General features: G+C 44.0%; 1 protein-coding gene across 1 annotated transcript in view; it reads left to right on the top strand.

Moving 5' to 3' along the window:
- Positions 1 to 13019, top strand: part of LOC142889836 (ribonuclease inhibitor-like) — a 140351-nt gene extending 127332 nt beyond the window's left edge. Inside the window, exons 3-5 of the mRNA XM_076028493.1 lie at positions 1133 to 1306; positions 1656 to 1829; positions 12293 to 13019. Coding sequence (XP_075884608.1) covers positions 1133 to 1306; positions 1656 to 1829; positions 12293 to 12302 — 358 coding nt within the window. The 3' untranslated portion in view covers positions 12303 to 13019. The remainder of the gene's footprint in view (positions 1 to 1132; positions 1307 to 1655; positions 1830 to 12292) is intronic.
- The last annotated feature ends 2303 nt before the right edge of the window (positions 13020 to 15322 follow it).

Here is a 15322-nt window from a genome sequence, read left to right as displayed (position 1 = left end):
GAAACGTCTGCATTTCTACGTTCGCCCGTGGTACAGTTTCATAATCTTTTCAGTTTTTAAGACGTGAAACTGTAAAAATCCACACGCGGGGCATTTAAAAAATGGCGGTTTTGGTATTTCATGAGAGACTGCCTTTGGCTTTCGTCAAAACTTTTACCCAATCAGTGCCCTGCACGTTGCTACATCACCCATACGGTGTCAGCTCTGCTTGCGTCGAACCCCAAGGAGGCAGGTACCAAAATCGTAACCCCTGGGACCGTGCTGGGGCTCGTGGAAATGCCTGAATACCGACCCGTACCGTACCGAGATGTTACCTAGAGCGCCCGTGGGTAAACGCCCTCATACAGTAACTCTCACACACTCTCACTACTCTTGCCAAATACCTGCATTTCTTATTTTATCTACATATTCAACTCCATTGTTATTGTATTAGTGAAGTGAATGAATGGTTATTTGCACAACAGAATAACTTGATAGAAAACAGAAGGAATGTTGATGATAAAAAGTTCATTTTCTTTATTGGCTGTGACAAAAGTGCTTTGCCAGAAAAGATCCTTGCACAGCAGAACAGTGAAAGTATTCTTGTTTAAAAAGTAATGTTCAGGATTTGATGCCACAAAGAGTGATTTGCTAAAGTTGTTTATTTGAACAACATAAATGATTTCATAAATGAAGAGAAAAGTGAACTGAATGTGAAATGAATGTTAATGATAAAAAAAGAATGTTGGTTTTGATGTCACAAAAAGTGTCAAAGGTCAAACATTATTTGCACAGCAGAAATGCGTAAAGCTGGTGAGAGAAATGTTCATCTTTTATGTTGTTTCAGTCAATTTGAAAAAAAATATATAATATATAATATTTTGCCACGATTTTGTCTGGGGGGGGGCATGAAAACTTTCCTTCCTCCAAGGTGGGGGGTGACAGAGAAAAGTTTGAGAACCACTGGTCTAAAGGCACAGTGTGTAAAATCCTGCCATCCAGTGGTCAGATTTCAGATTGCAGCGCTCATTCACTCACCCTCTCTCCCTCCCTCTCTGTTTCTGTAGTGTCAGATTCTGAAGTCGACATTTCACTTTGATTTTCAGAGTGATGACACCCTGGAAAAACTCTCCATCATTTATTCTCTATTCAGGTTGAGTTGCTGCAGTTTGTCAGAGCTCAGCTGTGATTGGCTGCTCTCAGCTCTGAAGTCCAACCCCTCCCACCTCAGACTCCTGGACCTGGGTGGGAACCAGCTGCAGGATTCATCAGTGAAGGAGCTGAGTGGTTTTCTGCAGAGTCCAGACTGTAAACTGGAGACTCTGAGGTCAGTACTGGTTTGGAACCAGTGGATGATGGTTTCAGCACCAAACACAGTTCATCACACATGTTGAATAAACATTGAACTGAAGGTTGATTCATATCAAAATGACATCCAGAAATATGAAAACTTCATTCAATGTCTAAATTAAAAAGAAAAGAAAAGGTCATCAGTGGTCATGTGACCAAACATCATTTCAACACACATTAGTTTTGGACCGAGGATTTAATTTCAAGATGACATTTTCTGTAGTGTCAGATTCTGAAGTCGACATTTCACTTTGATTTTCAGAGTGATGACACCCTGGAAAAACTCTCCATCATTATAAACTCTCCATCATTTATTCTCTATTCAGGTTGAGGAGCTGCAGTTTGCCAGAGCTCAGCTGTGATTGGCTGCTCTCAGCTCTGAAGTCCAACCCCTCCCACCTCAGAGAGCTGGACCTGGGTTGGAATCAGCTGAAGGAATCATCAGTGAAGCCACTGATGGATCTTGTCCACAGCAGAGACTATCAACTGGAGAGTGTGAGGTCAGTACTGGTTTGGAAGCAGTGGATGATGGTTCCAGCACCAAAGCCAGTTGATCCCACAGCAGAGGTCCAGTGTTCCCAGTCACAGTGTGAGAGGAGGATGGTGACGTCCAGCTGCTCCTCATTCATCCAACATCTGCTGCCAAACTGCTTCTTCTCTCAGTTCACCCCTCAATTATTGATCAGTTCATCTTCATCAGGCCTCAGTATCAGTCCAACACTCCATGGTCACATGACCTTCACATGTTCCACACTAGACATGTGACTGAGAGTCTGCTTCTTCTCACCAGTCACTCCATCATCTTCATCAACAGTCAGCGTCTCTGTGATGATGCGTTCAAGGACAGTGAGTCCTGACTCCTGCTGTCTCTTCTTCTCTCTACAGGTGGAGGTGAGGGAGGATGAGGAGGAGAGTGAAGAGGAGCGCTCCATCTAGTGGTGGCTGACAGAACTACAACAAGTGGAGCCAAACAGCAAGCTGTGTGTCACGACTAGTGATGGTGAGGTGAAGCCTCATGAGGCATTGAACCGCTTGAGCCAACTGGTTCGAGAAACGGTTCATTTCTCGAAGCTTCATGTGCACACGAAACCACCTACTGGCCAAATGTACAATCACAGGCAAGCTGTGTCTGAACCACGTGTGATGCATTGAATTTTTGTGTCTGTTATGTCTGTTGGGAATGACTATGAATTGCAAAAAATGAATGACCAAATAATTTCTGTACATAAATTATATATATATTTTTTTCTCACTTATTTATGATTATTTTTATGGGTACTGATGCCAGTGGTTATGGGGATGCTCCAAACAAATTTTGTTGTTAACTTTGTTCAACAATGACAATAAATAAATAACTTGACTTGATAACTATGTGTATGATACATTTTTTGAATGTATTCTGTTTGTGCAATTTTTTTCTGAAAATGGCATGGGTGTAATCAGGCAGATGACAGTGAAAGTGATTGTGGGACTTGGAAAAGGGCATAGATCAGGGATGCTCACACTTTTTCAACATGCAAGCTACTTTTAAAATGAGCAAGTCAAAAAGATCCACTTCCTATAAAACAGGAAAACATATTCATTCAGAAATATATTTGTAGTCCAATGATAAAGAAAGAAAGGATTAAATGGGTCAACATGTTCCCATGTGCATTTATGCTCATCATTGCACAGAAAACTCATGGTTTAAAATTGTTTAGGTTATATCTGCCTATGTTTGATTTTATCAATAAAAGTGTGTTTAAGTTAAGATGTTTTGCTGTATATTTTTGTGTTTTCCAGCGCATAGGTTAGGGATAATTGGTGTGCGTGTGTGTGTGTGTGTGTGTGTGTGACGCAGACGTTTTGCTAGCAGCATCTCCCAGGATCTCCGGCGCGTCTGCAGTGCGTGCGCACTTTGAAGCGCATTTTCCGAGCGAGGCATCTCCATCAGTTTACGCCAGGATTGCAAGCTCACGCGACAACCCCGGTAGTTTTGCGTGTAAAACAACAGCGAAACTCTTTTTCCTGTCCCTGTCTGGTCTTTATTTGATCTGAATAGTGCCGAAGCCGATACGTCACATTTACGTTTCACTGTAAAGCACAGCACATATAAGAACAAAATCCAGCACATCGTACATTATGACCAAAATCAACCAGATCCACCGTGTTTTTTTCTGATGCACTAAAAGGTTGAATGTTTACACCTCCTCCACCTCTTCCTCCTCCCCCTCCCCCGCCTCCCTCCATCAGCACTCCTCCTCGACCCTCCCCCACCAGTCCAGCTCCCACGTTCACCCCTCCCCGCACTACTCCACCTCCTCCCTGCCGCACATGCACACCTCCCTATCGCTGGGCCAGCCCTCCTCCCCCTCTATCTTCCGCTCGTCCAGGTGCCGCACCTCCTGCATCCCCCCGACCCCGGCGCCCACCGCCCCGCTGCCCGTCTGCCCCTCGCCACAGACGGGCATCCGCTACGTGTCGCCTTCCTGCTAGGATCCACACACGGACCTGCAGAGCCACTCAAACAGGTAGGAGGAGCCTCGTTGCATCAACACAGATCAAAAGAGCCTAATCTACTGGTACTGATACAGGATGTTTCTAGTGTTTCTGAGCGTTGTTTGTTTTTTAAAAGCAGCTGAAAGCAACTGCTTCCTAGTTATAGATGGCAAAAATATGGATTCGTATGTAGAAAAATAGTCTGGTAAACGTAAAAGTACTGATTCAACTCCTTTACTTAAGTAAAGATACAAAAGTAAAAGCTCTGAAATGTACTTAAATTAAAAAGTTCTTTTTTTTTTTTTTTTGCCTTTAATGAAAAAATACATTTGCAATTAGTTTTTGCAAAAAGGACAAAGTTGTAGCAGAATCATCTGGACTGAACTGACCAGAGGTGTTGCATTAGCACCTGGATCATTTTTTGGTTCTCTTGATACTATAGTTTCTTTTTGTTTTTCAACGGCAGCACAACCAAACTGTAATCACTAATGCTTACAACCAAGGAGTCATTATTGAATGCTTACACTTTTAATAACAATAACCAATGTCATTTTCTCCATGCTTATTTTTGTCTGTACTGAAAACTGAACTTTTACCCCAAAAGATGAAGGAACTCTAAATAATCCCCCTCTGAAATATCATCTATCTTTATATTTAACTACACAACAGCATAGTTCAAATAGCTCCACTCCAAGAAATAGAACTGAAATAACGATAGGGTAATGACTTTGCAGAGAATTTGTATCTTTTAAATACAAAAGCAACAAGCATGTTTTTTTGTTATTTCCCATCTTTGTTCCCAGTTTCTTTATAACTCAATGTAAAGTGAATCCCAAGACTTCTTTTAATATGATAAAAACCACCGCGTATACACAAAAGTTTCTCCAAGTTTCTTCAGCAGCAGCTCAGCTCACAGTCAATTCCTGTTTTCCTCCATCTTCTACTGGGACTGGGCCAGCTTGCGGCAGCTGCTACCTGATTATAGCAAAATGTTAAAGAGGCTGATTGGTCAGGGTATGCTGAGACTGACTGAAAATGCTTTTTTATTGCAAGTTGGCAAGGTGGTCCACCCCTTCTGCAAGGTTTACATTTTCGGAGAACATGCAGTTCTTTTTTGAATTAGAAAGAATCAAAGAAAACACTATAAAAAAAAAAAATTATTTAACGGCCAATGGCTCACATTTTGGTTTGCAACCATTTCAAATTAAGACACTCTAAATAAATGTTTATTTGTTTTTGTAGGGGCCCATATCTGGAGCAGAGGGGGCGAGAGGAGCTGAAACAGGAGTGGTTTACCAAGTACTTCTCCTTCTGAGTACAAAAAAATGATGAAATTTGCTCCGAACTCATCCCACTACTACTCAAAGGCCAGTGGACATTTCTTAAAAAAACATCTTCCAAGTGTCTTTTTTTCAATACGGAAGCATTCGACGTATTCAAGCCGAGACCTTTGTCGGAACGGATAAAACACACAACTTCTCACACCAAAATGAAGCTTGTTTTAATGCAAAAATGTACGATAAAGATATTGAATAGAATATTTTGTTTTTGTACATGCTTCCATTTGTGTGCAATGGCTTAACTGAACTTGTGGGGGTGGGGGTGGGTTCTCTCCTCTTGAACTGTCGCTGGATTCCATAATTGAAATAATAATAAAAAGTTTTATTCTTTTTCAACATCATAAGGAAAAACTGTAAATGGCAGTGATTTTATTTTAAAGTGTTGTTGTGTTACCGTTTTTCGTTTGTGCCTTTATTTTGAAAACCGCCTATTTCCTTTTTGCCGAAGAAAGTTTGCTCCTGCCTCGGAAAGCAACATGCTCCATCTCACTTCAGAGTCGGTAAAACATGTAAAATCTACTTCTAACGTAATGTGTTAATCTTGTGAAAGTTTGTGTCACTGTGGCTTGCCTTACGTTTTTCTTTGTTGGTTATCTTATGTAAGGAGCATCATCACGAAGTGTCGAAGCTAAAGGTTTAGCAGACTGAGTTCAAGTTTATCACCCTTGGAAAGCGGAAGGAGGTTGGCAAAGTTTATTGATGTATTTAATGTGAAATATTGAGTTTATGGTGGATAATTGTTGATTGATTCAAAAGATGTAAATATGATTTGTATTGTTTGCTGAAGCATGACACCACGTCATTGTATTTTGTTTTGTTGTTTTGTTTATTTATTAGTTTTCACTGTGTCAAACGTGAAGGATTAGGAGGAGGAGAAGAATAAAAGAACACCCGTAAAAACCCTCTGCGTTTGCGAGTAATTCCAAGTGGGCTGCTACAGTGAAAACTCCCCCGACGACGATCAGCGAAAGCCCCAGCTGCAATGGATCCCTGCAGAGAAGTTGGCGCCATCCGGTTCTAGATTCATCTGCCGACCTGCTACAAGCCAGACGACTTCGCTCTTCTCATGATGCTCAGGCAAGATTAAAACGACAATATACTAATGGTACAACTACAGAAGGTAAAGAAAGAGACATTGAGTGTGAAGGAGCCAAAGAGACTTTATCCACATAAGTTCACAATGCAACTAAAGTGTCTTGAACATATTCTGAGGTCAAATAAATTGAAAAAGTGAACTGATATTGACGATATTTCATGGTGTTTGTCAAACGTGTCAATGGAATAATAATTCATGTTTATGAAAGGGTCTATATATCTTCATGGTCTGTGAATGCATGACATATTGTTACTCTGTGGTGAAGATAGCTACACCTTATAAGTAAAGATTTAGGCATAGTAGACAGTTGAACTAAAACAGTTGCAAGGCAAGAAAAATGTCACTCCCAACGGAAAAAATAGACAATCTTGTGGACACCCCACTCGAGTCTAGCTCACGTCAGAGAAAACGAACAGAGAAAGGTCAAGAAATGCATCATGAAAATGCCCAAAAAACGTGAAAAACATTTCACAAGGCTTATAACTCTTGGAAAGTTACAGCAAGGGAGGCAAGGACAAAACTAAAAACCCTGTGCTTCTTAGAAGACCTAAATGACTTACAGAAAGATATTGAAACAAGGCATGAAACCGTAAAACAGCAATATGAACCAATTCTACGTAACAGCGACACTACACCTGAGATTGTGAACAAAATGGACGCCTGTGGTACACTAACAAAGGAAATCTGTGAACTTGTAAGCAACCGCATAGAAACCATTGATAAAGAATATAATAATCAACTTGAAAAGGAAAGAGTTAGAGAAATTTTAAACAAAAGGGAATATGGGTCTGTCTTTGGTCACACCGAAACTGAAACCACAAGCCCATCAGAGCAATTAAGCAATCACTCTGGCTCAAGCAGTACTCACAGCAGCATAGTTAATGCAAAGGCAGAGCTCGCTGTTAAAATGGAGCAATCCAAGGCCATCGAAGAAATTCAAGCAGAGCAAGCACATGTCCACAATTTAGAAAGTGAATGGAAACTTAAAGAAGCAAAACTGTTGTCAGAAATGAAACAAAGAGAGGTGGAAATGCAACAACAGTTGGAACAAGAGAGAGCAAAGCTGCAGCAGTTACAAGCAGAAAAGGAGGTTGCTATAGCAGCAGCCCCTGTCAGAGCCTATGAAAGTTTTGAGGACCATAATGAAGGAATTGACACTCAAATTGGTTCTGCTTGCTACAGAAGACAGAAAAAAGAAGCTCCTTTAAATCCAGATATCGCATCATTCCAACCTAGCCAAGCAGCTTCTGCAAGAACACTGAACCAAGAGTCTGCCAATCTAGCACAAGCAATTGCTAGTTCATTGAGTATGAATCGCTTGCCAGTCGCTGAACCCACCACATTCAGTGGCGACCCTTTAAGATTCACAGATTGGAAGATGTCATTCATTACTCTTATTGACAAAAAGCCCCTACCAGTGAGTGAGAAGATGTTTTATCTCAAAAATTATCTTGCCGGAGAGGCGCGCAAAGCTGTCTTTTATCGAGATTCAGAGAACGCATGCAACGGAGCGTGGAAAGTTCTACAGGACAGGTATGGAAATCCGTTCATCATATAAAAGGCTTTCCGTTATAAGCTCATGAAATGGCCAAAGATCAGCACAAATGACCCACTAGCACTACGAGAGTTTTCTGATTTCCTCCGAAGCTGCACTGAAGCAATTCCACACGTTCAAGGACTGGCTATCCTTAATGATTGTGAGGAAAACCACAAATTGCTCAAAAAACTGCCAGAATGGATTATGAGAAAGTGGAGTAGAGTTGTCGTAGATGAACTCGACACATCAGGCAGCTATCCAGATTTTGCACGTTTCACAGAGTTCTTGAGTAGAGAAGCAAGAAAAGCCTGTAACCCTGTCGCTTCTCCACTGATGATAAATTTTAAAACTAAAGATGATAGAATCCCAAAGAGAGCTAAGGCCTTCAACACAAACACACAAACAAAGAGTTTCCCCCAAGAAAGACAAGAAGCATTCAGCAGTAAACCAAAATGGCCTTGCTTTGTCTGTAAAAATTAAACTCATTGCATCACAAGGTGTCCCACTTTCACAGCTAAGGTCGTTTACCCACTAGCCCTGTGCGGCTAGTGCCAGCCTTTCACGGTACGGGACAGCTCGGTTGAATTGTATTTCCATAAGCCTGACTAGTACCTGAGCGTGGGCGGAGTCACGGTTGCAAGGCGAACCAAAGGTTTTTTTGTGCCTCCCGTGTCCCGGAAACCATAGGGTTCACTTTTTGTATTAACCGTGGTTTTGTTTTGTTTTGTGCGAGACATTTTCGTAGGTCTTAGAATGATTTTGTTTCATACTGTTGACTTGTATCAAAACACTTTCCTAGAAGAGAAAACGTAGACGCTGAAACGATCACCTGAGTCTCACAGTCGTTTATTATTAGACAAGAATATCCGCACAACTTAAGTCCACACAAAGCACAAAACAGCAACAACTTTATTCGACCAGCGTTAACAAGCGAGCAGCGTTTAAAAATCGCTATAGGGAGTGAAACTTAGGAAACTTGCGAGCCAGAATCGCCACTTTCGCTGCCAGCAAACACAACACAAGCAGAGCACGGAGTTAGCGGTGGTGGCTAGCGGTTTATCGACACGATTCAACGGCTCTACTTTGCAAATAGCCTTCAAACTAAAGTTGCTTGATGTTACAAAACACATTTACAGTCCTCAAGCATGTTTTCAAATAGCGTTGTGGCCGACTATTCTCTCGTCGTCCACCAGGGGGCCGAGTCGAGCCCGTCTCACTCCCGTTGGACACCGCGGCGGTGTTCCATCGCATCCGAATTAGGCTGAACAAACCTCCAACATTTTCTCTGTTCGTTCCACTCCGACTGTTGTAGTCCTTGGTGCGTCGGTAGTCGCTCGGCATTTTTATTTTTTTGTTTCTCCGGACACTGTTTCGCTGTACAGCGACGGCCACCGGCTGCGAAACCAGGAAGGCTTTTCATTGCGTGTCGCTCCGTCCATCCAGCTCTCTATGAGCTTTTTCTTCGGCCACAGAGAACAGAAATGTCTGCATTTCTACGTTCGCCCATGGTAAAGTTTCATAATCTTTTCAGTTTTTAATACGTGAAACTGTAAAAATCCACACGCGGGGCATTTAAAAAATGGCGGTTTTGGTCTTTCATGAGAGACTGCCTTTGGCTTTCATCAAAACTTTTACCCAATCAGTGCCCTGCACGTTGCTACGTCACCCATACGGTGTCAGCTCTGCTCGCGTCGAACCCCAAGGAGGCAGGTACCAAAATCGTAACCCCTGGGACCGTGCTGGGGCTCGTGGAAATGCCTGAATACCGACCCGTACCGTACCGAGATGTTACCTAGAGCGCCTGTGGGTAAACGCCCTCATACAGTAACTCTCACACACTCTCACTACTCTTGCCAAATACCTGCATTTCTTATTTTATCTACATATTCAACTCCATTGTTAGTGTATTAGTGAAGTGAATGAATTGTTATTTGCACAACAGAATAACTTGATAGAAAACAGAGGGAATGTTGATGATAAAAAGTTCATTTTCTTTATTGGATTTTACAATCCAGCCTCGGTGAGGGGGGCAGACACAGTTAGTTTATTTAGGAGTAGACTTAAGACTTTCCTTTTTCTTAAAGCTTATAGTTAGACTCCATCCACTGTCAGTTAAGCTGCTGTAGGCTTACGCCGTGGAGGGAGATCTTTCGCTCCCATTACAGGGATCGTTGCTCTGTGCAGGCGGAGCCTTTATCACTCTCCTCACCCAATCAATCTTTTACTCTATCCAATCTTTTACTCTATCCACTCTGTCCAAGCTCTCATTATGCTTTGTACAGTATGCTCGATATGCATGATACTGCCGCAGTCTCTGTGTCCCCGGCAGGTGATGACCACTGCGCCAGGAGCTGGATTGTGCTGTCCTGGGGGTCTTGCTGTCATCGCTTCATCCCACCGCCACGCTTAAGACCTGGACTAGTCCTATCGGCAGATTGTCCATCGAGCTAGGCTCTTGCCTTCCAAAGCATGGACACTTACACTCCACATGGACAGCAGCCTTGAATTAGTTCCTATTCTTTGTGTTTATATCCGTTTTGCCTGGTTGGTGTATCTGTTTTTCACTCTGTCCTGTCTGCCACCCTGGCTCACTCTGCTCCTTTCTCTCTTTCTCTGTCTCTCCTCTATCTTTCTACTTCACCCCAACTGCTCATAGGCAGATGATCGCCCTCTGGAGTCTGGTTCTGCCCTAGGTTTCTTCCCACAGGGGAGTTTTTCCCAGCCACTGTCGCATCTTGCTTGCTCCGGGGGCCCGGTTGGTTCTCTCTGATTGTATAAAGCGCTTTGAGACGCCTTTGGTTGTGATTTAGCGCTGTACAAATAAAAGTTTATTATTATTATTATTACAAAAGTGCTTTGCCAGAAAAGATCTTTGCACAGCAGAACAGTGAAAGTATTCTTGTTTAAAAAGTAATGTTCAGGATTTGATGCCACAAAGAGTGATTTGCTAAAGTTGTTTATTTGAACAACATAAATGATTTCATAAATGAAGAGAGTTAACTGAATGTGAAATGAATGTTAATGATAAAAAAAGAATGTTGGTTTTAATGTCACAAAAATTGTCAAAGGTCAAACATTATTTGCACAGCAGAAATGCGTAAAGCTGGTGAGAGGAATGTTCATCTTTTATGTTGTTTCAGTCAATTTGAAAAAAAAAATTTTGCCACGATTTTGTCTGGGGGGGCATGAAAACTTTCCTTCCTCCAAGGTGGGGGGTGACAGAGAAAAGTTTGAGAACCACTGGTCTAAAGGCACAGTGTGTAAAATCCTGCCATCCAGTGGTCAGATTTCAGATTGCAGCGCTCATTCACTCACCCTCTCTCCCTCCCTCTCTGTTTCTGTAGTGTCAGATTCTGAAGTCGACATTTCACTTTGATTTTCAGAGTGATGACACCCTGGAAAAACTCTCCATCATTTATTCTCTATTCAGGTTGAGTTGCTGCAGTTTGTCAGAGCTCAGCTGTGATTGGCTGCTCTCAGCTCTGAAGTCCAACCCCTCCCACCTCAGACTCCTGGACCTGGGTGGGAACCAGCTGCAGGATTCATCAGTGAAGGTGCTGAGTGGTTTTCTGCAGAGTCCAGACTGGAAACTGGAGACTCTGAGGTCAGTACTGGTTTGGAACCAGTGCATGATGGTTTCAGCACCAAACACAGTTCATCACACATGTTGAATAAACATTGAACTGAAGGTTGATTCATATCAAAATGACATCCAGAAATATGAAAACTTCATTCAGTGTCTAAATTAAAAAGAAAAGAAAAGGTCATCAGTGGTCATGTGACCAAACATCATTTCAACACACATTAGTTTTGGACCGAGGATTTAATTTCAAGATGACATTTTCTGTAGTGTCAGATTCTGAAGTCGACATTTCACTTTGATTTTCAGAGTGATGACACCCAGGAAAAACTCTCCATCATTATAAACTCTCCATCATTTATTCTCTATTCAGGTTGAGGAGCTGCAGTTTGCCAGAGCTCAGCTGTGATTGGCTGCTCTCAGCTCTGAAGTCCAACCCCTCCCACCTCAGAGAGCTGGACCTGGGTTGGAATCAGCTGAAGGAATCATCAGTGAAGCCACTGATGGATCTTGTCCACAGCAGTGACCATCAACTGGAGAGTGTGAGGTCAGTACTGGTTTGGAAGCAGTGGATGATGGTTCCAGCACCAAAGCCAGTTGATCCCACAGCAGAGGTCCAGTGTTCCCAGTCACAGTGTGAGACGAGGATGGTGACGCCCAGCTGCTCCTCATTCATCCAACATCTGCTGCCAAACTGCTTCTTCTCTCAGTTCACCCCTCAATTATTGATCAGTTCATCTTCATCAGGCCTCAGTATCAGTCCAACACTCCATGGTCACATGACCTTCTGATGTTCCACACTTGACATGTGACTGAGAGTCTGCTTCTTCTCACCAGTCACTCCATCATCTCCATCAATAGTCAACATCTCTGTGATGATGCGTTCAAGGACCGTGAGTCCTGACTCCTGCTGTCTCTTCTTCTCTCGACAGCTGGAGGTGAGGGAGGATGAGGAGGAGAGTGAAGAGGAGCGCTCCATCTAGTGGTGGCTGACAGAACTACAACCAGTGGAGCTAAACAGCAAGCTGCACACACAGTGTGTGGGCGTGTCACGATCTTTGACCCCAGTGGAGCCTGGTGGCTGACGGACTGCTTCTCCCTACAAGCTGCTGTGGTTACTGGGAGAGACGTCCCAGAAGCCACTGGTGGAGCTGAATCCTCAGTGGAAGAAGCAGGACTTGGAGATGGAGGCCGGAGCAGATGGTTCTCAGCATGAAGCCTCCTTTTCACTTTGGATCAAAGGTTCTGGTTGTGTGCCACCACTTTTAATGTTGCTCCTGAGCTCATTGGTTGTTCCTGGTTGGTTGAAGAATTTTCTGAATAAAGTTTTTGACAAATGTATTCCTTGTGTTGTTTTTACTCCCTTCAGTCTCCAGCAGGCCTCCTCGGTCAAAAGAACCGAATAAATCCACTAAACGTCGACCGTCCAATCACAGTTCAGCATGAGACGGAGTGGTAGAAAGCGAAATCTCATCATGTCTGAAACAACTGGAAAAAACCCAACAGACTCTGAACACAGTGTGTTGTGTTTTTGCTGGGACAGAATCAGTCTCTGTGGCCAGTGGCATGTGAGACTGGATCAGTCACGTGAAGAAGGTTCATTAACACACAGTGCATCTGAAAATATAGATGAGGAAATAAATGGATTTCAACAGACAATGTCAACTTCCTGCTCCGTCACTTCCTGTCATCTTTCACCAGACCACAGAGACTCTTTCCACTCACTGATACAATACACACATAGAAAATATACACAACATAGAATGTTGATTTTTTTTTTTTTCCCCCTAATGTCCAAAAAAACCCAAAACTTGAATTTGCTGGGATTTCCAAGCAAAATCCAAAGAAGAAGCATTTATTAATCCCACATTGGGGAAATTTGCAGTTTGTCTTCTTTGTTTTCTGGGGCATTTTTTTCCTCAAAGTCCTTGAATGAGGCTGAAACTGAGGTCAATGAGTGTCCTGTCATGGTTGAGACAGAGTGGAAGGATGCAAACCAAGACTTCCAAAGGACCAGTGAACCATCAGAAGGTTTGAAGAGCGGCCAGGTAGCTCACTGCATCATAGGAAGAGCTTTGAATGTCAAGGTTGCTGGTTCAAGTGTTTTGAATTCAAGAGGAGCAATTTGTCATCACAATTGAACAAAGAATTTTAAATACTTTAATAAAAGTTATTAAAAAGTCCTGTGGTAGCTTAGCACAAGATGGCGATACTCTAAGCAAAATCTCAACATGTCTGAAAACCAGAAAAAAACACATAGAACACATATAACCTCCTGTGTGACAGCGCGTCACACAGGAGGCGACAGCACAGCCGGCCAGCCAGCCACGCCGCTCCTGAGCTTGAGCTCTGACTGAGCGAACCACTGGACTGTTTTCTCTTAAAAGGTGATCGTTCTCCAAATTATTTAGTATCTTCTCAATACACCTATCTCTATCTGTTTGCATAAGCACAGTCGAAGCCATGGCTTCTCCCTCTCACCTCTCCTCTGTCCCTCCTCTCTCTCCTCCCGTCTTTTCTTGCTCACACTGCCAGATGCTTAGCTTTAGCTCGTCCTCAATTACTGAGCACAAATACCATCCAGAGTTTTTACCAGAGACTAATATAACAGAGCACCAACAGTTGCTCACATTCTGTTCCACTCCTGGACACCGGAGTATCTGCAGATACCTGGCAAAGTTTTATCCAGGATACGTTTTCACCTCAACGGGCCCAGAGATGGGCCCGCGCTGGTAAGTTTCGCTGTTTGTCGGACCTAAACCCACTCTGATCTAAGACAACAAAACGCAGCGGACTCCTCTTTGGAGTCCTCGCGTGTAAGTTTTCCACTGCGGCCCACAGCCATAAACACCAGTAAAAGAGCTACGAGCTCCGCCGTTTTGCACTACACTGTTGCTGCCGGAGTTTCTTTTCTGGTTTCCAGATTGTCCCGCCTGCCCCCCGCATGGCTCCACTTACCTCCCCACACGAGTGTGACAGCTGCATCCACAAATCGCAGAAGATCGCGGAGCTGGAGCAGCGTATCTCCAACCTCTACTGGATCAGGGATGAAGAGATGAGGCTGGATTCTGTTGTTAGCCTGGGTCCTACTGGTCCCGATTCAGTCGGACTCGCGGATCTGGATTCAACCATCCCGATGCTCGGTCCCGGTTCCATGGACACAAATCCCGGGCTCACTGGCTCAGCTCCGGCTGAGGGATCGGCCCTAGCTCCCCAGCTCCGCGCCGACGAACCGCCTGCCGCAACGACACCTGGGCTAGCGTCTTCAATTCCACCACTTAATTCCATCCGGGAGGATACGTGGCTGGTGCAGGGGGCTAAGCCTAAATGGCTGAGCGGCAGTGCGAGGGCAGCTTTCACTTTTAGCCCCAATCCAAGGCTCCGAGCTAACAGCTCCACTCCCAACCAACAGCCCTGGTCCACAGTGCTGGGAGGGCGGGGGACGCGACCCAGTCCGTTACCTGCTCCGCCTTGTGAGCTTCAGATGGACAACAAATATGACATCTTGAGTGTTGAGGACTTCCCTCCCCTCCAAAATGACCATCTCGCCTCCTCTCTGACTGGTCCACTGCCAGCGGCCCGGGCTGTTGGGTCGTCTGCGCTGGAACCTCCAGTCAGGTCCGCAACCTCCACCTCTCGGCGCAGGTTGGTGAAGGAGGCTGCTCTCAGGGCGCGACGACGTTCTGGTGGCGCTCTGGGTCTTGTAGAGTCGTGCGGGACCCCAGCCTCCGCCGATGATGTGACACTGTGGCACCAGCGCTCGGCCCCTCGTCCTCAGCCACTGTTTGCCCCAACCACCGCCATCATTGGTAGCTCCATAATTAGAAACGTCCGTTTCTTCAATGCCACCACTCATTGTTTTCCAGGAGCCACCGTCAATGACATTAAAAACAAACTCCCGGACTTGTTGCAGTCGTTCCCACACTCCATTAAACGTTTGGTCCTGCACGTTGGAGCCAATG

This window comes from Nelusetta ayraudi, unplaced genomic scaffold (genome assembly GCF_046127955.1).
Source record: "Nelusetta ayraudi isolate G7.1 ecotype Tasmania unplaced genomic scaffold, CSIRO-AGI_Nayr_v1 ptg000024l, whole genome shotgun sequence".
NCBI classification, from domain to species: domain Eukaryota; kingdom Metazoa; phylum Chordata; class Actinopteri; order Tetraodontiformes; family Monacanthidae; genus Nelusetta; species Nelusetta ayraudi.
Note: the sequence above shows the minus strand (reverse complement) of the source record. Positions and strands in the feature narration are given on the sequence as shown.